The sequence below is a fragment of the Sprattus sprattus genome (genome assembly GCF_963457725.1).
Source record: "Sprattus sprattus genome assembly, chromosome: 13".
NCBI classification, from domain to species: domain Eukaryota; kingdom Metazoa; phylum Chordata; class Actinopteri; order Clupeiformes; family Clupeidae; genus Sprattus; species Sprattus sprattus.
Genome location: NC_137911.1, coordinates 12,408,789 through 12,434,807, shown reverse-complemented (window position 1 = coordinate 12,434,807; position 26,019 = coordinate 12,408,789). Strand labels below are relative to the sequence as shown.

General features: G+C 46.4%; 1 protein-coding gene across 3 annotated transcripts in view; it reads left to right on the top strand.

Moving 5' to 3' along the window:
* pcnx1 (pecanex 1) overlaps positions 1-26,019 on the top strand; it is a 44,026-nt gene that overhangs the window by 15,364 nt on the left and 2,643 nt on the right. For 2 of the 3 annotated variants that reach the window (XM_080849945.1, XM_080849944.1), the window contains 30 exons: positions 1-263; positions 3,906-4,035; positions 7,924-8,117; positions 10,763-10,856; positions 11,450-11,507; positions 11,966-12,177; positions 12,483-12,636; positions 13,245-13,277; positions 13,762-13,933; positions 14,051-14,161; positions 14,389-14,480; positions 14,694-14,803; positions 14,992-15,097; positions 15,478-15,570; positions 15,925-16,075; positions 16,226-16,361; positions 16,607-16,784; positions 17,856-17,964; positions 18,462-18,591; positions 18,892-18,950; positions 19,703-19,918; positions 20,178-20,431; positions 21,203-21,433; positions 22,079-22,179; positions 22,450-22,600; positions 22,878-23,108; positions 23,299-23,573; positions 24,345-24,523; positions 25,122-25,594; positions 25,787-25,927. The exon at positions 1-263 is cut by the window's left edge and continues 1,771 nt beyond it. In XM_080849945.1, coding sequence (XP_080706071.1) covers positions 1-263; positions 3,906-4,035; positions 7,924-8,117; positions 10,763-10,856; positions 11,450-11,507; positions 11,966-12,177; positions 12,483-12,636; positions 13,245-13,277; positions 13,762-13,933; positions 14,051-14,161; positions 14,389-14,480; positions 14,694-14,803; positions 14,992-15,097; positions 15,478-15,570; positions 15,925-16,075; positions 16,226-16,361; positions 16,607-16,784; positions 17,856-17,964; positions 18,462-18,591; positions 18,892-18,950; positions 19,703-19,918; positions 20,178-20,431; positions 21,203-21,433; positions 22,079-22,179; positions 22,450-22,600; positions 22,878-23,108; positions 23,299-23,573; positions 24,345-24,523; positions 25,122-25,594; positions 25,787-25,927 — 4,837 coding nt within the window. The remainder of the gene's footprint in view (positions 264-3,905; positions 4,036-7,923; positions 8,118-10,762; positions 10,857-11,449; positions 11,508-11,965; positions 12,178-12,482; positions 12,637-13,244; positions 13,278-13,761; positions 13,934-14,050; positions 14,162-14,388; positions 14,481-14,693; positions 14,804-14,991; positions 15,098-15,477; positions 15,571-15,924; positions 16,076-16,225; positions 16,362-16,606; positions 16,785-17,855; positions 17,965-18,461; positions 18,592-18,891; positions 18,951-19,702; positions 19,919-20,177; positions 20,432-21,202; positions 21,434-22,078; positions 22,180-22,449; positions 22,601-22,877; positions 23,109-23,298; positions 23,574-24,344; positions 24,524-25,121; positions 25,595-25,786; positions 25,928-26,019) is intronic. The other variant, XM_080849946.1, reaches the window with a different exon arrangement.

Sequence of the window (26,019 nt, the reverse complement as noted above, 5' to 3'; positions counted from 1 at the left end):
CCTGGACAGCGGCACAGCCGCCGCCTGCCTTAACGAGCTCAACGAGCTTAGCGAGCTCAACGAGCCCCAGCGGTTGGGGGCCCCTGCCGGGTCCCGGCCCCTCACCACCTCCAAGTCGGACCTGGAGGCCAAGGAGGGCGAGGTGCTGGATGCAGCCTGCCTCATGGGCCGGGCCTCCCAGCTGGAGTCGGTCACGCGCTCCCGGAACAGTCTGCCCCCACACGCGCTCATTGGAGTGGAGGGGCTTGAGGCTGCCATCAGGGGTGAGTATACACACACACATACACACAGACACACACATACACACAGACACACACATACACACAGACACACACATACACACACACACACACACACACACAGACACACACACACACAGAGACACACACACACAGAGACACACACACACAGAGACACACACACACAGAGACACACACACACAGAGACACACACACACACAGACACACACACACACAGACACAAACACACACACAGACACAAACACACACACAGACACAAACACAGACACAAAACACACAGACACACAAAAAATGTAATTCAATTGTGAAATTGTTAGTGACCAATAATATAAATTGAACAAACTGGAGAACCATCATTTTAGTTTCCTAATGACCTCTAACAGTACTTTGAAATGGTAATGGTATATATTTTTTTGTCTTTGTCATGAAACATCAGTAGTACAGTAGATTTTCTAAGAAGGTTTCCTTGAGTATACACTCAGTAGAAGCACATTTCATAGCCATTAGCAGGTTATGTTTCTGAAAGAATGAATCAGCCTTAAGTAGGTGGACAAGAAGATGGCTCTCACAGACCTCTCAGCTTTATCATAGCCTAAGTGCAAAGTCACATTTTTAACACAACCACTCTCTTTCTCTGCAGGAGGTTGACTTGTATGTTATCATTGCAATAGTTAGGAGTGTTTTGTTTGCTCCTGTCTGTTATTCTGCATTTGGTCGGAAGGATGTACGTGTTTGAATGACTCAATATGTTGTGTACTGCATGTGGCAACCTGAAATATCGACTGACTACCTAATGTGAGTTAATGTTAATATATCCTATGGACAGAATTCATTTCCCAGTGTACAGGTACAGCCATTGAATGATTCTCTGTAGCCTCAACTGTACCACCCACTGTTCTCTGTGAAACACTCTAGTCTTTCCTAAAGTGGATAGAAAGGTGACGAGTTTGCACCACTGGTTTTATATCGTCACGACAACCTGCACATATCTGATGTTGGCTCCTAAGATGGATGATTTCATTTCAATAACTAGTATGACATACTAAACATTTTGACCACAAGAAAATGTGGACAGGCCCCAAAATTTTACAACATTTCACAACCTATCAACTAGTATGACCCAATAGTCTAAATGTGAACCATCAAACCCTTGTACTTAGTGACACTCTGTATCCTGATAGTCAGTGTTGTATTAGGCCACAACCAGGCACAGCTGCGTGCTGTAAGCTGTGCTAAAGACCCTTTCATCTGTATGTTTAGAGTTTTTCTTGTGTTGAACCCAACCTGGTTTGCCTTGGTGAAATGTGCTATAAGTGAGTCATTTCGAAAATACCTCCACCTCAGCGGTACAGCTTAAGCCCTATATAGGCTACTCCTGCTGGGAACTGGGAATCCAACCCGTGAATCTTCCGCTTGAAGTGAATTTACGAACGTGGGCCAAATCTCAAAACCCTCCCCTCGTCGAGAGCTGCTGCTGCTGCGTATGGTTGTGTGGCAAGGGCTTTGGAACCCAGCTGCTGTCCCTGAGGAGGGCTGTCTCATCTGGGCAGAGATGCCCTCCAGCATTAAGCTCTGCTGACCGTCTCCCTCTCCCCCTTCTCCCCCTCACACCCCCCTGGACGCGGCAGGAGCCTGTGACCTCACCTCCCTGGCATGATTCAATAAGGAAACACTAATGGCTTGACGTGTGACTCCTTTCTCCCCCCTCCTGTGGTAATGCACTTTGGCAGATTGGCTCTTGGCTCGTGGTTCGGGTTCACTGAACCGTTGACTAAACGCAGAGCATTTCTCTCCTGGCTTTGTGGCTCCTTGTCAGGGTGTTTGTCAATGGATCGGTTGTCGAGCGTTCCCTGACTCCTTGCTCCTCGATGCTGAGCCCCCCTTGGCTCACGGTTGAGATATGGCAGGAGTTGCCAGCCAGAGTTGGCAAGCCTAGCACTGTGCACGCAGTGAGTGCAGTTTGTCTAGCAGTCTTTTTTTGTGTGTTGCTGGCAAGAACTGCTATCCCCCACCCCCTCCAGAAAAAAAGATTTATTTATGCTCCTGGCAAGTGGGAACACAAGAGACTTTAATGAAGTTAAGAATGCAAATATTATCACAAATGGGAATGGGAAAGAAACAAGATGGAGCCTAATTAGCATTTGGATGATTGTTGGTTTAAGAGTGTGAGACATTGCTACAGGGTAGATTGAAATTAGACATTTTTCGATGTCTAATTTCTCCCCAGAGCTTGTGTTTGGATAAAGGCATCTGCTGAATGAATACATGTAAAATCATTTGCCGTCTTGTGTGTCATGTTTAAAGGATTGCCTACCTTTAGGAAACCCTAGGAGTGTATACATATTTACATGACCCCAGCCCCCACCCCCAACCAACATACACATATCAGTACCTTCTCCTTCTTCTCCATCTGCTGTTGGAGAAAATAATGTCCAGTTGAGAGATCGGTTTACCTTGTCTGCATGGTTAGATGATGGATGTTGTTGTTGTTGTTGTTGTTGTTGTTGTTGTTGTTGTTGTTGGGTTATTTCAGGAAGAAAAGAATGGGTAGTTTAGTGTAAGGCGTGCAAGTCATCTTCTTTAAGCCGAGTTATTAGCAAATAGTTGATGAAAACCGCTTCACGTCAGTCGAGTTTAAAAGACTACCTATTCAAAGAGTGGTGAGGTCTTGGATCTTGAGCTACAGATTGCTCAACAGAGTTAATGTCCTGGACTTTGTCTGGTTAGTAATCTGATTGACCTCTGGAGATTGATTTTTCAGATCATATCTGTATATCATTGTAGTATATCAAAGTCCCTCATCTGAGATGCAGTCCCCTAAATTGTAGATTACATTACTTTTAGAAAGACGCCACATTCAAACGGAGACACTAATAGGAAAATCTCAGGGCTTGTAGGATCAGAATATTCTGCCTCACACTAAGTGCATTTGATCACATCAGGTGACTTGTTTTTACCGGAGAAGTGGACATTCCATTGTGGCTATTGATTGAAATTTGCAGATATGTCTGTTTTCAAACTCTTCTGTCATGGCCAGGATACATACCCAGACCTCTCAGGCTTCACACAGGCTTTCTGTCAATGATCACAAGGGGCGAGGCATTCATATCGCCTCAATTGATACCATCAAGGTTGAGGTTTGGTATTGGTGTACTGGAGTATTGGTGAACAAGGATTACCTTTATCTGCCAACTGTATGTATATTTTATGTGATTATCACTATCTCTTTAACTATACAGAGGTTGTTGTTATATGCTATACTCCAAAGTATATGAGGAATTGTCAAAGGTACATGAAATCGACCTATCAAGGGATTGTTTGTGATTATCTGTTGGGAAGCTGAACACACAGCCTTGCACACCCTGACAGGAATTTGGGGCGTTAGATCTGTATTTCCATCATAAGGAAATATAAAAGTCCTGCTGTCCTAGTGGAGATGTTTATGCACAAAAAAAAGAGAACTGACTCTGAACCATTTAGATTTTTTTTCCTCTGTATATATGGGTATATGAACAAGGTTGCACCATTTTGCATCTTACAAGCCATAGGTAAAGATGAATGTGTTTTGTAAGAGCAGCAATAAAGCTGTCACTATGCCTGGAGTGGACAGTTCCAGCACTACAGTCCTCTCTCTCGCCACCACAGCTCCAGGCAGCGAGGAGGCCGTAACATTCCGGCGCGAGCGTAGCACGTTCCGTCGGCAAGCTGTGCGGCGGCGACACAACGCGGGGAGTAACCCCACCCCTCCCGCCTCCCTCATCGGATCCCCCCTCAGGTATGATTGGCCTCTTTGGCAAAAAATAGACAACAACAGAAAAAAACATAACAGGCGGGGCTTAATTTCAGCATGCAACCGGTCGTCCCCTTCCATCCTCCCCCTTCCTCTTCCTTTCTCACACTCATCGCGTTTAATCCCTCCTCCTTTTCGTTTTTCCTTTTTCGGCTTGTCATTTTTCTGCAATTTATCGGGTTGCATGGAGCGTGTCATTTCTCACTTTATGCGCCCACGACTGATCTGTAACCACTTACAGAGGATGTGGCCAGACTAACCTCCCATCCGCTGTGAGGTTTATAAACTGCTGGTACGCTGCATGGTGTTTCTGCTCGTTTGTTTCCCCTTGGGGTGCTCGGGGAACTGGCATGTTCTGGGATCCCTTTGCAAACTGTCTTCTCTTTTGCTCTCTCTGGTGAAGTCTTTGTTTCCTCTCGTCATGTTTCCCCTCCTTCATGTCAAACTCCCTTTTTTTTTGGCAGATATGTGCCATTTGGTTGCTTCCTCTCTCAGCTAATAACCATCTCAAGGCACATGGGCTTTTCCTCTGTCTCGATATAAAAGCAATTCAGTCCGCATTAAGCATCAAGCAACTGTCGTTAAGGCACTAATTGCTGTAAATGTAATGGATAGGAAATGTCTGTCGCACAGTATCTAACAAGCTACCTGTGACTGGAGTAAGAGTTGGGTGGAGATGGACGTTGGCTGTTGCCTAGTATGAGCCAGAAGACAAACTGAAGAAACCCATAAGCCTTTGGTGACCTCTCCTTTCCCCAGCTCACATCTAACTGTCTTGTCTGTCTAGTTGTCTATGTATCTGCTTCTCTCTCTCTTTCTCTCTCTCTCTCTCTCTCTCTTTTCAGGTCCATATTTCAAATGAGACTCCTGTACACCATCCATCCCCTCCTCCTCCTCCTCTTGTGTCTTTGTGATCATTCATCTTGCTCCCTAGATCCGCCATGTCCATATCTCATCCTTCTCATATTTCACCTTTCCAGTTCTAGTACTCTTTCTCTCTCTCTCTCTTTCTCTTTCTCTTTCCATCTCCATGTACCCCCTTCCTCCTAGTCTCCCTCTCCACTTCCGTATGATGATTGATCAAGGACCCTTGGCTCCTCCAGTGACAGAATAGAGCACCCTCACCTGGCCAATAGGTATTGCTGACGTTGACAAACACGCAGTCATGATCTTTAAACTACTCTTCTGAGAGGTCAGGCTGAGAGGACGAGTTTACTTCACTTCTGTCTTCTGAAGAGTACGCGATCAGTGTCAACAGGCCCCTCACTCACCCCCCACTCACTTCTGTGTAACTGGCTCATAGATATGCACAGAACTATTGCTTAAGGGCGCAAGTTGCACAAGCTAAAATTCCAGGGTTGCAATTTCATCAGTCGCCTAGTGTGAAGCTGAAACAAAACGATTGAATTGCTAAGGACTGAATCATGCGTTGCTTTAAAAGTGCCCAGACTGTGTATCAGACGGGAGGTAGGGTTGATAAATACAAACTCATTGCAGACCAATCCCATTGGGTTATTGTGGCTCCAGAAAATGGCCCAAAGGCTAGTCCACTCTCCGTTTTGACTTCATATCTCTCCCCAGCATGTCTGTTTGGTTAAACTTTAAACTCTGATTGAGAAGACAAGAGATAGAGATTGAAACTACATTGGGGAGAGGGTAGGGGGTTCTGTTTACAGTGTTGGCAACCCCTCTCCATTCTTCCAACCCCCAGTAGAAGGTCGTATTTACAAAACCACAGAATCAGCCAAACCACAAAAATGCTAAGCAAAGAGCCACGGCTGCCATGGGTCGATAGGGCCCCCTGTCGCCATGCCAATCCTGACAGAAGTAATCCTCTTCATCACAACTATGTGCCTTCATCCAAAAGAACCTTAACCATCAACGATCCCCACAACTCTTTTATTAAGCATTAAAGAAATCAATTCCTGAGTCTCTTCACCTTAACATGGCTGCTTGTCTTTCTATGAGAAATTGAATGTGCAGTCTCACATACAGGGAGTGAAAGTGAAAACCTACACCCCTAGTAGTTTACGTTCCAAACGGAGAGCAGATAACATGTAAAATTCAAACAACCACATATTTAAAAAAAATACTACAAAGCCATATCGGTGAAGTTATCGGGCAGAAATATTTTTTAGTGTTTATACAGTAATAATACAGTTTATCGACCAAAAAGGAATCTGCCCTTGCTAATAGCAGGTGGCACCTGAGGCACTGACTCAGGTACACAAACACACACACACAAACAAACACAAACTCACCTTTTGCTGGGCAGATCATCCTTAAGTGCAGTCTCATAAGATTTCTTGTTGAATCTGCAATCATTTATGTGTTACTTCACTGTTTCTCAGGTTATTCAGTGTGTTAGTTTTATCCCAAATGTACCCCTTTGGGTTATTCATTATTTTACCAGAGATGCCTTCAATATCCCAGGAGCTGTGGCACTCATACATCAATACTCAATACTTCGTTATGTCAGCATTTCACTTTTAAGTACAGTTAGATGATTACACACACTGTTATGTAGATGTGCTGCCTGGCTTTTCAATCTAAACAGGGTCATTAGGCATCAATCATTCTCCATTATGGTTAGTATTGATTAAGATGTGGCACCAGCCCCACCTCCTGGCTGGTTGAGGGGCCAGACAGCTGCAAGAATATTAGTCCTTCAACAGTTTTGCGCACAGATCGCACAGATGGTTTGCATCACTTGAATTTCCAAATCTCTGCCGTTGTCATGCTCGACCATTCAAGGCACTTAGGCCCTCTGATGTGTTGGAAACGCCTGACTCAAAGCAAGTGATGAAATTACTATTTTAGAGCTTAAAATAGAGCGGAGTCATCAAAGCGCCCCAACAGGCCCTCTTCCAGCGGCGTGGAAGCATTTAAGTTTCACTGGAGTTGCACTTTAAAGGGTCGCCCCGCCCAGGCCCGGAGCAGACGGACATTCTGCAGAGGTCTGCACTCTCTGAGGACCTCGCCACCTCTGCTGCTCGTCAGTGATCATCGCTTTCCTCTGATGAAACCTGAGGCAGCTTGTCCTCTCCTCCTCTCTTCTTCTTTTCCTCTCCTCCTTGCCACCTCCGTGCTCACATTTCTCTTCTGACCAACTTCTCCTCTCCTCTCCCTCTCTTCCGGCTCAAACCCCCCTGCTTTCTTCTCTTCCTCTTGCCCGATCAGGTTTTCATTTCATTTTGTTGTGGTATTGGTAGAGCTCTCTCTAGTGCTATGCATGAAGTTTTCCCTCTCTATTTTCATCCCTCTCTCACAATCTCTTACTTCTTCCTCAATTTTTCACATTCACTCGCTCTCTCTTTCCATGTTGCTCTCTTCCCCTGAAATTACACTCATGTATTGCTGTTTTAATATTTCAGCGTGGCGTGTTGATGTGTGGGCTTTTTGACTTTTTGTCTTTCCATAAGCACCGCCACCCACACACAAACACCAAACCTCTCATCTCACGTCCACTCTTCTTATACATCAGCCTCTATCTGTTCTTGCTGTCTCACAGGCTTTTAAAGAGCTTTTCCTGCATTGTGTTGGTCCAATCGCCGAGTTCTTGAACGTTTTGCACTCTGCCTAACCTGTCTCTACTCCTATTTATCCTCTCCTCTCTCACCTTTGCTGTTCTGTGTCGTGTCTGCCTAACCTGCCATGGGATACGCCATGTCTCACCCTAACCTGCTTCTTTGTGTGTGTACCATGTAACCGGTTTTACCTTTGTGTGTGTACAAACACCTCTGCACCTAACCTGCCATACCCGTGTGAAATTGTATCATTTACCTTATCTGCTATCGCAAACTCTGTCTCCTTTCTACCCTCAACCCCTTCTCTCCAAAATCTCTTATTTACCCCCACCCTTTCCTGTGGCAGTCTCCAGGAGGCTCTCAGCCAGGCCTCCCAGCCATCTACTTCCCAGGTCAAAGGTCTACCTTCCCGCACCCCGTCCCAGGTGACTGTGTTGAGCGCGAGCGCCTCCCTGCTGGCCAGGAATGGAAGCGCGCAGCTGGAATGTTCTCAGGACAAGGCCTCCACAGCAGGCAACACCAGCCTTCAGGATGAGTTCGGTGAGGGAGAGTGGGGGGTGAGAAGGGTGCATGGACAAAAGATTTAGCATGAAGAAGTAGTTCTGCGGTTTGGTTTTATTTTGATTTTTGAATGCTGCAGCGTTGTCTGGCATGTTAATATTCAGCCATTTTGTTGTGGTTATGTTGGGGCATGGTGGTCAGTGCCATAATCTCTCTCTGGCAGACAGGAAGAGGTCTGCTTTAGAACAGCCTTCATTGACCTGAAGAAAGTCAGTGAACAGACCGAGTCAAACCATCAAAACATTTCGTAGTGAAGGGAGAGAGCTGTAAAGAACCCAATTCTCGCACCCCGGCAATCCCCCCTGCACCACAGGACCAAACAGCTAGGCTTGTTGGTATGGCAGCCAGAACACATACTTAACCATAGTGACGGCACAACGACACCCATTTAAGTTGTAGCCCAATAGCAGCCCTCAGCAAGACTAGCAGGCAACGCGTCCGCCAAATAGTCCACCTTCATCACGCTTGAGTAAGTATTAAGAATCAGGTTGTTGAGCAACTGTTGTTTTAACTGCGCGTCTCAACAAGTAGGCTGCTTGAATTCATGAATGCCCCAGAGTGTCTGACATGCTTTCGCTTTTGAGTCACATAACTTTAAGGGTTGATAGATCTACTTTAAGGGTAGATAGATGTAAAATGGAGCATATGACTGAACATATTACTGAACATTTGAATGTCTTTATTGAGTGGTGTATAGTTTGTGATATAACCCAGACGTCATTATGTTTAGGATGTTCATCCATGTGTTTTATTTTTGAAGGCAAGAATAGAGCAACATAAATACCTTGAACACACCAGAAAGTAATTCATGTTTAACAGTTTTGAAGCTATTAAGTCACAAAAGTCATGTATTGATATGCATCAGCAGCCTTTTGTGTTTAAAAAAACTGTACAGTCAGATTGTTTTCCTGGTTTGTAGTCCAGTCATTAATCTCTTTGAGCCATTGATTCACAGCATCAGCAGGATTGAATTGCAGTATGTGTAGCCTGTTGTCTTGCATTATTCTGAAGAGAACATTTTCATTTTGAAGCTGATTACTTCTTATCGTTTTTTCAGTTTGCGGATAAATGTACTTTTCTCTATACATGTTTCTAGCAAATTCTGGATCCATATCTGTAGTATTGTTCCTAAAGCAAGGAAACCAGTCTCAAGGACGAAGTTTTATACTCTGGTTTTGCTTTATGTGTCAGGCTAATGATGACACCTTATCCAGCCAGTTTTGTTCCCACACCCCTTATGTCCACGTCCAGATCCAGCTGTTATAGAATGCATCTGAAAGGTATAAAAACAGTTCCAGCAGACAGTCTAGCAAATCAACATTTTTGTACACACCCTTCATCAGTATTTAATCACTATCACTGTGTAGTTTTTGTTCTTGACAAGTTGCTTCAAATAGGTTCAGATGCATCTGATCATTACTAAGCAGTTTGTTCATCACATTATGACCCTGAAATGATGACCAACTGCTTATGCCCCAGTCATTGCACCACTGATTATCAAAGCAAAGCAACTATCTCTTGGGGAATATTGCTTGGAAGTGATTTTTTTTACCTGTACAAATAACAAGCTTGGAATGCCAATCTGTCACAGTTTTACAGTGATCTGATTCGTTGGTGATCTGATGAGACGATCGGTTTCCCTTAGAGCCGCATAAAGGAGTTTTGGTCTAGACCTAGTGGGATAACTACCTAGCACTTAAAACCTTGCCAAAGACCACCAACAGCCCTGCTGAGACTGATAAAATCTTGTTTAAATTTTAGTTTTGATATCGATGTCAGGCTGTGAAAGCTTTTCTTACATTTTCACATGGTGTTCCCATCCTGGACCAGGGAACTGCATAGTGCACAGCCTGCTTGGCCAATGGAAACGACAGGTTTGCCTACATGCCATTCACTTGGCTCTATACCAGTAAGAGGAATTGGAAGATAATGCCAAAAGTTGTTGCCAATAAAAACATACTGCAAAAAGTGGCCAGTTGTTGCATTGAGTTGATTTCTCTGAAAGATGGGCTGGTGATGGCTGAAAGACAGACAGCTATCTATTGTTGTGGTGTGTCTGCCTGCTCATCTGAGATGATGAGTGATGCATTGATCAGTGATCTGACGGAAACGTGATCTGCTGTCGAGATTATTTGTCTCATTCATAGGAGATGACAGCCAATGCCTGATGGAGACTTCGGTTAGTGTTATGCAAAACTCACCCTGCCACAGTTGTAGAATCCTGTGTGTGTGGACAGATGGGTGGTGCATTATGCACTAAAATATTCATTATTCAATTTCTTCTTTTAAGAAGTCTACTCAAGATGACAGCCTGTGAATATTGCAGTGTGTGTGTGTGTGTGTGTGTGTGTGTGTGTGTGTGTGTGTGTGTGTGTGTCCGTACGTGTATGTGCGTGTATGTGCGTGCATATATCTTTTAAGTGGGCAACTGGTGACATTGAGATTTGAATAGTTGAAAAGATTCACTTTTTTACCTGTAAGATTTCCTTTTGACCTGAGAGACACCTTATGTGATTTCCCTCCCCGGGCTTCAGGCCCATGTCTCACCCAGATGAGTTCTCTGTAAGGATCTGTGTCCTTTCCCGTATGTGAATGTGTATGAATTTATGTGATTGTCATTCCAGGAAAGCTCACCCCCCCTCTGTACGAGGTCGGGGGCTGTGACATGTCACTGGTGAACTTTGAACCCGCCACCCGAAGAGCCTCCAACAACATTTGGTAAGTGGACCCTTTCGGACCACCCAGAGTGCCATGCCTCGTCTGCTTGCCCTGTTACAAGAGCTTGTGTGCCAAATGGATGGGTGGGTCAGTGGGTGTGTATGAGGATGATGCGTCCGTGCCATAAGTTTGGCACACACATCACTAATGATCACTGTAGTGATGGGAGATAGCAAGTCAAACCCACCTGGCCTCAACCCTGGGTCTTCAGGGTACCAAACCTGCAGCTCAACTGCAACACCAAAGAGCCAGACTCGTTGATATGGCAGTCAGAACACATCCTCAACTGTAGTGGCTGCACTCAGGGACAATCACATTTTACACCCAGCCCAGATAAGGATTCTGGAGGGGATCTAGTTTTGGTCTCACACATCCTAAATGTTTTATAATTTTTTAAATTTTCTGTTTAATGTTTCACTCAAATCTTGAACATCAATTAAGTACGTATATTTCCATGAAGTCCCATTTTAAATAACACATTACACATGCAGTTGGACTGACAGCAGAGCATGTTCCTCATGGATGAATGCTGGAGGGATAGAGTTGCAGATTGATTGGATTGGAAGAGAACTTGAACTTGATCTTCTCCACAGGGAAACAGATTCTCATCTCTCCAGTTCTACCTCAGTTCGTTTCTACCCCCATGACCTGGTAAGTGTTTGTGTGTGTGTGTGTGTGTGTGTGTATCTCTGTGGGTGTCACCTTTGATATGAAGTGGTGTGAGTATGAGATCATTGAGGGGTTTTCTATACTATAATGGATTATTATCCTTGAGATGGGTGTGTGTGTGTGTGATGGATGTGTGTGTGTGCATCGCTGTGGGTGTGACTTTTTGAAATTAAGTGGTGTGATTATTACCCGAGTGATGAGTTTCATTGCCCTCATGCTTTTGTGTATGTGAGGGGAATCTTGTATGGCTTGTTTGAAATGCAAAGAGGGTATTAGACAGTGTGAATTACAACTGCCATTTCCATTGTATATGATCCTTTGTGTGCTGTGTTTTATTCCAAAAAGCTCAACTGAATCCAGTAGTATGCCCTAGTATTTGAGAGAAATATTCAGACACAAATGGCAAAAATGCTCTGTGTGTGTGCGTGTGTGTCCGTCAGATCCGTCTGAACCGGCTGCTAACGATGGACCCAGAGTTGCTGGAGCAGCAGGACGTGGACCTGAGCCCTGAGCTGCAGGAGGCCCCTTTGGGCACGCTCGACCCAGCTACGGCAGCCCGCAAGGCCAAACAGTACTACCGCTTCTGGCTGCTCCCCCACCTGTGGGTCGGCCTGCATTTCAACCGGCTCACGCTGCTCGCTCTGTTTGACAGGTACAACACAGACCAACCATACACCACTCACACACACACACACACAGACACACACCCACATACACCACTCACACACACACACACACACACACACACACACACACACACACACACACACACACTACTGCAAACACGCATCACAACTAATCTTTTCCAAAGCGCACAAAGATTTCAGTAGCATTCTTTTTGCCAATAAAGTTAAGAATATGAACCAGTTACAGTACAGTCCAGACACAGTAGTGCTTCAAGGGGACCTCTGTTCTGCAGTGTATTGGATCATTCTGACTGTCTGCTTTGTGTGTCAGGAACCGAGAGGTCCTGGAGAACGTTCTTGCGGTGGTGCTGGCGGTTCTTGTGGCCTTTCTGGGTTCTCTGCTTCTGGTCCAGGGGTTCTTCACAGACATTTGGGTTTTTCAATTCTGCCTCGTCATTGCTAGCTGCCAATACTCTTTGTTGAAGGTATACGCAAACAAACACTCACACTCTCCCTCTCTCTGTGTGTGTGTGTGTGTGTGTGTGTGTGTGTGTGTGTGTGTGGCTAAACCACATTTCTGTCATACTCATGTAGACATATCTCTTTTTCTTGTCTTGTCATGCTTCCTATTTTTACCAAATGATCTTTGTCTCTGGGGTTTTTCCAAAGCATCTTGCCATCTGCTTTTGCCAGCTATGGTTTATTTTGTAGAAAAGTGAGAAGTACTTCCAGATCACCAACAATCTATAGAGTAATGATCAGTCTATATATCTGATGATGTGATTGATTATTACTTGTGTTTTAACAGTGCAATAATGTGGATAGGTTGAATACAGATCGACAGACAGACAGACAGACAGACAGACAGACAGACAGACAGACAGACAGACAGACAGACAGACAGACAGACAGACAGAGACACACGCCACAGACAGACAGACATACAGAGAGACACGCCACAGACAGACAGACAGACAGAGAGACGCCACAGACAGAGAGACGCCACAGACAGACAGACCGAGAGACACCACAGACATGTGCACAAACATACACAGGTCCCTAACAGGTTCTTCCTCTGTTCTCTCCATCTCAGAGTGTTCAGCCAGATTCTTCCTCGCCTCGCCATGTAAGTGCCCCAACCAGGCCTCCTCTGGTATCTCCTTTCTCTCCCTTTCTCGCTCCCACCCCCCTCCAGTCTCTCCCTGTCTTTATTTCTTCTCATCATAATTCCTGCCGCACTAATCAGCAGACTTCTGGGCTGAACTGATGCCCTCTTTCTTTAATTTTTGCCTTCACTTCAATTTTTTTCCCCTCTCTTTCTTTTCCTCCTTCTATCTCTCTGTCTTCTGTTCCCTTTCACCGCTTTCCTTCCCTGTCTCACTCTATCCCTCTTTCTGTACCCTCCTTCCTCATCCTTTCTCTTTCTCTCTCTCTCTATTTCCCTCTCTGTCTGTCTGTCTGTCATTCACTATTTCTCTGTCTTTTGAGTCAAGTCACCTTTTGTGATCAATAGATAAATGTGTCAATAAAGGTGTTCCTATGTTTATCTTTTCTGTGTGCGTGTGTGTGTGTGTGTGTGTGTGTGTGTGTGTGTGTGTATGTGTTTATAGGGTCATAACCGTATCATAGCGTACAGCCGGCCAGTGTATTTCTGCCTGTGCTGCGCCCTCATTTGGCTCCTGCACCACGGGAGCGAGTGGTGGGGCCCCTCCCGCTTCACCCTCTACGGGGTGGTCATCACCAGCTCCCTGCTGCTCGCCTCGGCCCGAGACCTCGTCATAGGTGGGCCCTATCTCTCTCTCACACACACACACACACACGCACACATACTTTGTTGACTTGTTGAGATTAACCACATTGATTTTTGTCTTTCTCTCTCTCTCTCTCTCTCTCTTCCAGTCCTCACTCTGTGTTTTCCCGTCATCTTTTTCGTGGGGCTGCTACCGCAGGTCAACACTTTCGTCATGTACCTGTTTGAACAACTTGACATCCACATCTTTGGTGGAAATGGTAAGACACACACACACACGCAAAGACACACACAGACACACACACACACACACACACACACATATCTCTCGCTTGCTTCCCTTGTCTTTCATTAAACTTAAAAACTCTACATTTATATGTGTATGTTCATAGTCATACCTCTACTTATACTTTGTCATTCTCCCCCCCTCTCTATTTCTCTCTCTCTCTTTCTCTTTCTCTCTCTCTCTCTCTTTCCTCTTTCCTAGCCTGCACCAGTCTGCTGTCTTCTCTCTACAGCGTCCTGCGAAGCCTCGTTACCGTAGCGATGCTCTATGGCCTTTGCTATGGTGCCTTGAAGGTGACACACAAAACAAATATTTTTTTTATTTTTGGCACTTTCAAAACTGAATAACTCAGCATATCATTAGAGCAAGTAAAGAGGGTTTTTTTTAGGGCAAGAAGAAAGTCTTAAAGGTTTTTAGTTCTTTTTCTTTGAGGTCATGCTCTGTCTAACATAAGTGTGTGTGTGTGTGTGTGTGTGTGTGTGTGTGTGTGTGTGTGTGTGCTGCAGGAGTCGTGGGATGCTGAGCACATCCCTGTGCTGTTCTCCGTGTTCTGTGGCCTGCTGGTGGCCGTGTCCTACCACCTGAGTCGCCAGAGCAGCGACCCCTGCTCCCTAATGTGAGTGTGTGTGTGTGTGTGTGTGTGTGTGTGGAAGCGAGATTAGAGAATATGTGTCTGCATATCTGCATAAAGTCGTTACATATAACCTGCCGTGTGGACATGACCACATTTACTCCATCCATTAACTTAACTTATTGTTCCTTATCTTTCTCTCGCTGTCTCTTCCGCACGCTCTCTCCCTCTAGATCTCTGGTTCAGTCTAAGGTCTTTCCCAACCTAAAGGAGAAGAACCCAGAGGACCCTCTGTCTGAGGTGCACGACCCGCTGCCTGAGAAACTACGCAACTCAGTGGTACAAACTCTCTGTCTGTCTGTCTGTCTGTCTGTCTGTCTGTCTGTCTGTTTCAAACATACACAATCTCTCACTTGCTCTGCATGCGCACACGCATACGCACACACACACGGCTACAGATAACATCTCAACATGTACTTAGACACACACACACACACACACGGCTCAACATATACTCGGACACACACACACACACACACACGCACACGGCTCAACATGTACTCACACACACACCCACACACACACACACACCCACACACACACACCCACCCCACACATACACACACACACGCGCGCGCGCGCACACGGCTCAACATGAACACAGACACCCTCAGAAATACTCCTGATGACTCACATCTTCCTCCCTGTGTCTTTATCAGAATGAGCGTCTGCAGTCAGATCTGATCGTGTGTATACTCATCGCTGTGCTCTACTTTGCCATCCACGTCAGCACCGTGTTCATCGTCCTGCAGGTGAGAACGCCACTCAGGAGTATTCCTACACTCTCAGGAAATCGATTAGCTCATTAACGTTACAGCTGCATCATACTGATGTGGCCTTTACTCATTTCTTCTCTTTAACTCTCATTCTCTCCTCTACTATCTTCTTTTTGTCTCATGTATGCTTACTTGCCTCTATCTCCCTCCCCAACCTCTTTCTCTCTGTCTTTTTCACAACCTCTCTGTCTCTCCCTCCCCCACATCTTTCTCTCTGGGTCTCTCCACATCTATCTCTGTCTGGCTCTTTCTCTCCACCTCTCTCTCTCTTTCTGTCTGTCTCTTTTTCTCCAACTCTCTCTCTCTCTCTCTCTCTCTCTCTCTCTGTAGCCTTTTCTGAGTTATGTGTTGTATGGTCTGCTGAGTGCAGTGGGCGTGTTGACCCACTACCTGCTGCCCCAACTCCGCAAGCAGCTGCCCTGGTACTGCTTCTCCCACCCACTGCTCAAGACCAAGGAGTACTACCAGTTTGAAGTCAGAGGTAAGAACTCTTTTATGTGTGTGTTTGTGTGCGTGTGCGTGTGCGTCTGCGTCTGCGTGTGATTGTGTATGACAGACAGACAGCTGTATTTATCAGTTTCGAATGATTTCAAATCCTGTAAAAATTTGTTTTTCTGTGTGTGTGTGTTAGGTGCAGCACATGTGATGTGGTTCGAGAGTCTGCATGTGTGGCTGCTGTTTGTGGAGAAGAACGTGCTCTACCCACTCGTCATCCTCAACGAACTCAGCGGCAGCGCCAAGCAGCTGGCCAAGAAACTCAACACTGAGTCAGTACACTGTCTGTGCGTGTGTGTGAGAGAGAGTGTGTCACACCGTCATTATTAATATGTCGGTCATAAACAGCCAGTTACTAACCGTATGTGAAGGCTGTGTGTGTGAGTGAGTCCATATGGGGATATGATAAACATGGTAACAGGTAAACCCAGTTAAATTACTGACATTCTTTTTTTCTGTCTTCCCTCTCTCTCTCTCTCTTTCTCTCTCTCTTTCTCTCCCTCCATCTATCTCTCAGACTGGCTGCTCTGGTGATCACTGTGGCTGGTCTGAAGCTGCTCCGCTCCTCCTTCAGCAGCCCCACGCACCAGTACATCACTGTGCTCTTCACCGTCCTCTTCTTCACCTTCGACTACCAGCACCTCTCCGAGACCCTGCTGCTCGACCTCTTCGTCATGTCCATCGTTTTCAGCAAGGTACACACATACACACACCTCATCTTCAGCAACGTACACACACACCTCATCTTCAGCAAGGTAGACACACACACACACACACCTCATATTCAGCAAGGTACACACACACACACACACACACACACACACATACATACCTTACATGCCTTTTTCCACTTCGTTCAGTCCGCCTGTTTCCTATTCTGTACACAGGACTGGATATATACAAAATCCCACAAATGCATGTGAGACACTTATCAGCTCTCTCCTCTTGCCCACCCTCTGCACGTCTTCCAGAGGTCCTCACCTCCACTAAATGAAGTGTGTGAGACTATGCTGGTCAGACACAGTAGCAGTGATGCTCCAGAGAAATCATTGATATTTTATAAATGATGCACCCACACAGCAATGCTCCAGAAAACAGCTTTTTGAGAGTAGGATCCCTCATAGATGAAGAGACGCGGAGTGCACCGCCAGCACCACCTACACCACCACCTACACCACCACCACCACCACGCTCCTCACTTTGATCTCTCCTGCAAGCGTTAGTTCCAGAATGAACTAGTCACGTCATTCTAGAACTGCTCAGAGAGATGGCCCTACAGTGTGAACTGTGTTCCCTTCCTTGAGTCTCTGAGCCCAGAGCTCCAGTGTGTGTGGCAGTGCTAGCGTAGCGACAGCGACAGACCCTTGGGCGGGCTCCAGCAGTCAGAGTGGGCAGCCAGATTGACAAACGGCCAAACTGCAATTAGATTATTAGGGCCTTGTGAGTGAGCTCCTAATCGGATTATCCCTCTGTAATACAGGAGAGCGGAGCTGGGCGGGCGGGCAGGCGGGCATGCTGTGGGCATGATCCTGGGTGTCTGGCAGATTACTGCCATTATGATTTCACCCTGATTGCTGATGTCGGTCGGGGTCGGTCCATGGCATAGCAGGGAAGGAGGAGGAGGAGGAGGAGGAGAGTGATGTGTCTGGCTCACTGATGGGTCTTGGGGGTGGCTGTTCATTTGTTTGTGCTATTCAGATGTGGGTGGTCCATCATTAAACCTTTCTGTCCATTTCTCTCTCTGTCTCTCTCTCTCTCTTTCGCAGTTGTGGGAGTTGTTTTATAAGCTGAGGTTTGTGTACACCTACATCGCTCCGTGGCAGATCACATGGGGTTCAGCGTTCCACGCCTTCGCTCAGCCTTTCGCTGTTCCACGTATCCTTGCAACTCTCAGTGCAAACATACACACACACACACACACACACACACACACACACACACACACACACACACACACACACACACACACACACACACACACACACAATTCTCATTTGACTACCCCAGATATCTATTCGGATATTCCAGTGTATTTTAGCCCACTTAAAAGATGATGACTAAAATGACTTTCTGTTTTCAGGCATTTAGGATTTTCTGTTTGTAAATGAGACGTTGATTCAAATACACATAAAGCAAGTAAAGGTCCGGTTGATTTTGTACGAGGCGTACCTAAGCACATGCTTCCCTCTAAAGAACACACACACTAACACATCAATGTAGATCAAATAAAAAGGTTGTGATTTCTGTGTAGTGTCACACAAGAGAGGAGGTGTGTGTGTGTGAAAGTGAGAGTGAGAAAGTGTGTGTGTGGCCTGTATATGTTTCCTGTGTGGTGTGAGTTGGAGGTACCATCCTTTACCAGCTGTGCCCAGACTCTGCCATGCTGTTTGTGCAGGCCATTGTGTCGGCCATCTTCTCCACCCCCCTCAACCCCTTCCTGGGTAGCGCCATCTTCATCACCTCCTACGTCCGACCCGTCAAGTTCTGGGAGAGGGATTATAAGTAGGCCCATTTCTTTTTTTCTTAAGATGAATCTGAAGCTTTTCAAGGGTATGTGAAGGAAAAGTGTACTTACGATGCTCTGTCAAGATGACCAGATTTGACTCTAGAGTGCGCCACACATCACAAAACCATGTAGGAGCTGTCATCTGACACACAGTTTTACATTCAAGCACATGTGGATGTAGCGGGTTGTCTCTGTAGCTCGTTGTTTTTGTGTGTGTGTGTGTGTGTGTGTGTGTGTGTGTGTGTGTGTGTGGCTTTGTTGAAGTGTGTTGTGATGGAGGCCTTTGTCTGTTTTAGCACTAAGAGAGTGGACCACTCCAACACACGCCTGGCCTCTCAGCTGGACAGGAACCCAGGTGAGCGATCTACTCTTAACGACACAGCTGTATAAAGAGTGAAAAATGACATTAACATTATAGTTTAACATGTAGTTCAAATGATCACACATGCCAATTTCACCTGTCTTTGAGTACCCAGAGGTTTTCTAAACTGAACACTTGGTTGTTTAATAATCAGTTACTTGTAAATTAATTAGATAGTACTAATAGTAGTCGAAAGTACTAGTAGAGTAATACTTCAACAACACCATGTTTCTATAAGCATTACAGGGTTTTATTTATGGTTGGGAGTAGAAATGTGTAACATTTGCCAGTGCACTCACATTGTCTACTATTGTACACTATTTACCCTTATGTGCCCTTAATTACTAAATAGACACTAATTACATTGAATGGAAGGGTAGATAAGAGAGCGTGGCGCTCTTTGCCCATGTTCCTCTGTTCTGACCTGTTTTGTCTGCTGTAAATACCTCTGACTTTCTCCCTCTGCCTCATTCTCTCTTCCCTCGTTTTCTGCAATGATTTTACTCAGAGAGTTCATGGAGGGATGTAGTAAAATGGTGCCACTGCGTAAAGCTGTACCACTTTATTGCTTATGCGTTTGGGAGCACCGGCCATTTATTTATTCAGCTGTTTAACTTCAATGAATTCATTTGATTACACCCTTTTTTGCAATATATCACTCTGTTCTGGCTTTGAGTGTAGCCTCAGGTGGTGCCACGTTGATGAGCCTAAATGTCAACCCCCCCCCCCCGGCTTGTTTTCCCCAGGCTCTGATGACAACAACCTAAACTCCATCTTCTACGAGCACCTGACACGCTCGCTGCAGCACTCGCTGTGCGGGGACCTGCTGCTGGGCCGCTGGGGCAACTACTCCACCGGGGACTGCTTCATCCTGGCCTCCGACTACCTCAATGCCCTGGTGCACCTGGTGGAGATCGGCAACGGCCTGGTCACCTTCCAGCTCAGGGGGCTGGAGTTCAGGGGTGAGACAGGGAGGGGCGCCCTTGGAGGTGGTGGGGGTGGTGATATGCAAAAGTTAATTTAGATGTGTGGCAGTGGTCTGAAGATATTGATCTAAGTGTGTGTGTATCGGTGTGGACTCTTTGTGTGTTTGTGTTGACTCTTTGTGTGTGTGTGTGTGTTGACTCTTTGTGTGTGTGTGTGTGTGTGTGTTGACTCTTTGTGTGTGTGTGTGTGTGTGTGTGTTGACTCTTTGTGTGTGGTTGTGTGTCTCCCCATTAGGCACGTACTGCCAGCAGCGCGAGGTGGAGGCCATCACGGAGGGCGTGGAGGAGGACGAGGGCTGCTGCTGCTGTGAGCCGGGCCACCTGCCCCACCTGCTCTCCTTCAACGCCGCCTTCGGCCAGCGCTGGCTGGCCTGGGAGGTACTGCTCACCAAGTACGTGCTGGAGGGCTACAGCATCACAGACAACAGCGCCGCATCCATGCTGCAGGTGTTCGACCTGCGCCGCATCCTCACCACCTACTATGTCAAGGTGAGCGGGGCAGGTGTGTGTGTGTGTGTGTGTGTGTGTGTGTGTGTGTGTGTGTGTGTGTGTGAAAGGGTGACAAAAGTGTATGGGATTGAAAGGAAAAAAAAAACATGTTTTCTTTTTTTTTTTTTTATCTTCTTGTCTTATTAACTTTGTTAATTTCTTATTTTAAGCAGGATTAGATGTATGTGTGAGTAAGTTAACACTAAAAGGTCTATATCCCTCGTCCGGGATATTTTTATTTTTGAGTTTTTGTCTTAGAGACATAAAAAGAACAACCACGGAAACATTGAACCCTTTTCTAATATTATTGCTGAGGTCTTCTAGAATAGAATCATATATTCCATTTGTGCATCAATGTTTTTAGTTAAGCAAAATGTACAAAAACATCAAGGCATGTCAGACAACTTAGAAAAGTCTAAAAGGCCTTGGACCTTAGAGTGTTAAGGGGAGTTTTTGCAATCCTTTCGATCCCATATAAAATGAGGAAAAACTATGAACAGCCTCAGGACCTTTGCTCTCTATTTTGGTATATTCTTGTTGACTTGCATTTATGTTACAATACACCATATCTCACCTCTACAAACATCACTTCTGTTCCAATACACCATATCACACCTCTACAAACATCACTTCCTTCTCTTTATATTTATATTCCTTTTCCTCTATCTCTCTGTCATCGCCCTCCACAGTCTTCCAGCACACCTCTCCTTCCTCTAATGTCTCTCCACGGTCTCTCTCTCTTATTTTAAATCTCTCTCCCCCTCTCTGTAGGGTATAATCTACTACGTGATCGCCTCATCTAAGCTGGAGGATTGGCTGGCCAATGAGGCCATGCAGGATGGCCTGCGCGCCTGCAGCGAGCGCAACTACGTGGACCTGGACCCCACCTTCAACCCCAACATCGACGAGGACTACGACCACCGGCTGGCGGGCATCTCGCGGGACAGCTTCTGTGCGACCTATCTCAGCTGGATCCAGTACTGCAACTCACGCCGGGCCAAGGTATCGTACACTCAGGGGACAAGAGTGCTCTAGTGTAGGGCCTTGAGGGTTACGGCTGTTCACACAGGGATTGCTGTAATCACAGGTGCAGCCAATTGGTGATAAAAGGCAAAGTACAATGAATTAAAAGTATTCAGCCCTTTCGAAGTTTTCATCTTTTGTTTTACGACGTTGAATTATTGGTGATTCAATTTTGGCTTTTTTGACAGACAGCAGAAAAGTAATGGTCACATCAAAGTGAAAACAGATCTCTACCACATAATCTAAATTAATACAAATTAGGAAATAATTGATTGGACATTCACCCCTCTTTAAAGTGACTTACCTTATTCATTACGGGTGTAGCCAGTTGGTTTTAAGAAATCACGCAATTAGTTAAATGGCGATCACCGGTGTACAGACTGCATAAATGATGCAGTGAGTTGGCAATGGTTTATATGTTTGTCTCATTAAAAAATGTTACACTCTATTATCTCTCTCTCTAAAAATATGTGTCTTGGTCTGTCTATCATTCTTTCTCTCTGTCTAAGAATGTCTCTCTCGTTCTCTCTCTATCTAAAAATGTTTCTCTCATTCTCTCTAAAAACACGCCTCTCTTGTTCTCTCTATCAATCTCTCTCTCTCTGTCTGTCTCTTTCTTAATAGCTTTTGGAGAGTGAGAAGGACTCCCCCCTGGTGCTGCTGTGTTTTGGTTTGTGTGTTTTGGGCCGAAGGGCACTGGGGACTGCAGCTCACCACATGTCCAGGTGAGGGCGCCAGAGGCCACTCTAACTCACTTCCTTCAAGAAGCATAAGTGAAGTCACGGGACCATCTCTGAAACCTTAAGTTAATAAGCTCCCTTGTATAGCTGTAAATATTCAAAATGTGAATGCGGTTAGCATTTTGTAGCACAGTTTTTTGTTCTAGTTTGGTTCTACCTACAAGCCCCTTCTTTCACTCTTTACTAAGATCCTAAAACCCTGTATCCTTCCCTCCCTGTCTGTTTTTTCTGTCCTCCTCACTTTCCCTGCCACAGTAACCTGGAGTCGTTTCTGTACGGGCTGCACGCCCTGTTCAAGGGTGACTTCAGGATCTCCTCTGTGAGGGACGAGTGGATCTTTGCAGACATGGAGCTCCTTAGGAAGGTGGTGGTCCCAGCCATCCGCATGTCACTCAAACTACACCAGGTGGGGGCTTAAGTCTGTCTGTGTGTGTGTGTGTGTGTGTGTGTGTGTGTGTGTGTGTGTGTGTGTGTGTGTGTGTGTGTGTTTGTTAAAAATATGAAAAATGAGCATCTCTAGAGCATCCTCTTGTACTTTCTTACTCTTACTGTCTGTATGATTATTTCTTTTTAAAATCATTTTATAATTTTCTGTACGTGTTGATAAGTCGGTCTGTAGGTCTGATGTGCTATTTCTATGAACAGTAATGTGATGCTGATGTCCCCCCCCCCTGACTCTGCAGGACCACTTCACATGTCCGGATGAGTATGAGGAGCCGGCGGTGCTGTTCGAGGCCATCTCATCCCACCAGCAGAGCCTCGTGATCGCCCACGAGGGCGACCCGGCCTGGCGCAGCGCCGTGCTCTCCAACGCGCCCTCGCTGCTCGCCCTGCGCCACGTGTTGGACGAGGGCGCCAACGAGTACAAGATCATCATGCTCAACCGCCGCTACCTCAGCTTCAGGGTCATCAAGGTGAGGAGGGTGTGTGTGTGTGTGTGTGTGTGTGTGTGTGTGTGTGTGTGTGTGTGTGTGTGTGTGTGTGTGGTGAAGGAGAGTGCATAACGACTACAAGATCGCCATGCTCTTATACAGGGTCATGAAGGTTCTGTGTTTATCTGTGTCGGTATGTCTTATATGAGGTGAATGTGTGTGTGTGTTTCAGGTAAATAAGGAGTGTGTGCGCGGGCTGTGGGCGGGTCAGCAACAGGAACTGGTGTTCTTGCGGAACCGTAACCCGGAGCGAGGAAGCATCCAGAATGCCAAGCAGGCTCTACGGAACATGATCAACTCCTCCTGCGACCAGCCAATCGGATACCCCATCTATGTGTCGCCCCTGACGACCTCATACTGTAACAGCCACGCCCAGCTAGGCCACATCCTGGGCGGCCCAATCAGCTTCGGCAACATCCGCAACTTCATCGTCAGCACGTGGCACAGGTGTGTGAGTAAGAGACTGGGACTTTCATATTTTTTTTATTCTGTTCTTTGGTCCAAACGCAGATTGAGCCAAATAGTTAATTAGTATTGAGATGTTAGCAGACTGTATTTGAATAAGGACATGAGACATGGAGACGTCTGGGATCTGAACACTGAGTAAGGGAGCTTCAGTGGTGTTGGGGACCGAGTAGCACTTCGCTAAAATGATATTTGCATCTTTGTTTCTCTCATTTTCTCCTAATTCCTTTCACTCTGTCTCTCTGTCCCTTCATTTTGTCTGCCTCCAGCCTCCCATCTGTGCGTGTGTCACTATATCCCCCTCCCTCCCCCGTCCTTCCTCTCTCTCTCCCCCCCCCCCCCCTCTCCCCTCTCTCTCCCTGTCATGGAGGCTGTTGTACAAGTCTCCATTGCCGTAAAGGTCAGGAAACCTTCAGTGGAGGTTGCTACATTGTACAATTGCTACAAATAAACTGATTCCTAGATTCAATGGAATCCTTTTTTGTAACATTACTGATGCTGGTTTCACATTTTCTGTGAATGTGCAAGATTAGCACCATTATTTGCTGTATTGGGAGAAAGTGTTGATGAAGCTGAGGTTTATGTTTTCAAAAACTGTGTTTGTGTTCAGTTGTGGGTACAGGCAGGCTGGGTGTGAGCATTACATGAAAGTAAAATGTCTGTCTGTCTTCCTCTCTCTCTCTCTCTCTCTCTCTCTCTCTCTCTCTCTCGCTCTCGCTCTCTCTCCGTCACACTCTCTGTCTTTCTCTCTAGGCTGCGTAAGGGCTGTGGTGCTGGCTGTAACAGTGGGGGCAACATAGAGGACTCAGACGCGGGGGGTTTGTCGTGTGGCAGTGGGAATGGGGGGGTGAGCGACTCCCAGCAGAGCTCCGTCTCTCAGGGGGGGCTCTCGGGTCCAGCCGCCCCCCACTCCTACGCGCCCCCCTCCATAGGTGAGTCCTGCCTCCCATTCACACCTACACCCTCCTCTCATACCCCAACCCCACTGGAATGATTGAAGACTGAAGGCATTAAGGGAAAAGTGCCTTGACTGCAGAACTATAGTACTATTGACATCATGCATACTAATTGTTTCCTAACTGTGTCACAGTTCACATCATGCATACTTCTTGTTTCCTAACTGTCACAGTTCACATCATGCATACTACCTATTTCCTAACTGTGTCAATCTTCGCTCTCTTTAATGGCTTGAGTGATCAGTATTGTTGGTCATTTTATTAGGGAGTGGGGGGGTTAGCAGTATGGTGTGTGCTCATTCTGTGTTCTCTGTATCTCCCTCTCTCCCTCGTCCATCCATCCTCTCCATACCCTCCTCTGGCCTCAAATGTCCCTCTCTCTCTCGCTCTCTCTCTCTTTTTCTTTCTTTCTCTTTTCTGTCTTTCTTTCTTTCTCTCTGTCTATATACCCATCGCTTGCTTTCTGTCCATCTCCTCCTCTCTCTATTTATATCTGTCTATCCATCTCCCTCTCTCACACACTCTCTAATTCTCTCTCTATCCATCCATCTTACTCTCTCTCTCTCTGTCTCAGGCACCAGTCACAGCTCTCAGTCAGTGCAGTCCGGTCTGGTGCGCCACTCCCCAGCCCGTGCCTCTGTGGCCAGCCAGTCGTCATCCTGTCGCTATGGCAGCAGCCGCCACTCCTCCCTCCGGACGTCAGCCACTGGCCTGGAGCCCTGCCGGCGCTCGTCCAGCAGCCAGCTCTCCCTCCGCACCCTCCCCACCTCCCTGCAGCTGCGGCTCGGCAGCGGCGGCCCCATGGTGGACCCCCCTCCTGGAGGTCCGTCAGGGTCCCTGTCCAGCCAGAGCATCCCGGCCTGCAAGCGGCACACCCTGGTGGGGCTGCTGGGGAGCGAGGGCCTGGGCGCTGCCCTTGGGGACGCCCCCACCACTACCACCACCATGCTGAGCGCTGTGGGACACATACACTACCACCCGCACACGCACACACACCACCCCACGCTTGGGTGCCTGCGGCGGGACGACATCTCGTACAGAGTGCAGGTGATTGGAGGCGTGTTTGCAAGCAAGCATACACATACGCATGTCATGAAAAACACACAAACCATGATGGGAAATGTCTGTTGTAATGTTCTTTTGTATAATATATATGTGTGTGTTTGTGTGTGTGTGTGTGTGTGTGTGTGTGTGTGTGTGTGTGTGTGTGTTTGTTTATGTCCGTGTGTGTGTATGTAGCTAGTGGACGTGAGTCAGGTACTGGAAGTGATTAACGTATCCAAACGTAAGGAACTGCAGTGGCCTGATGAGTGCATGCGGCTGCGCTCAGGACGCAACTACTGGAGAGACTGGAGCCCTCGAGAGGGCATGGAGGGACATGTGAGTTACATACAAAGCTACAGGACTACACTACCCAAAATGCATCTCTGCAAACATACACTCCCTTCCATAACGGGGAAACTAAATGAACC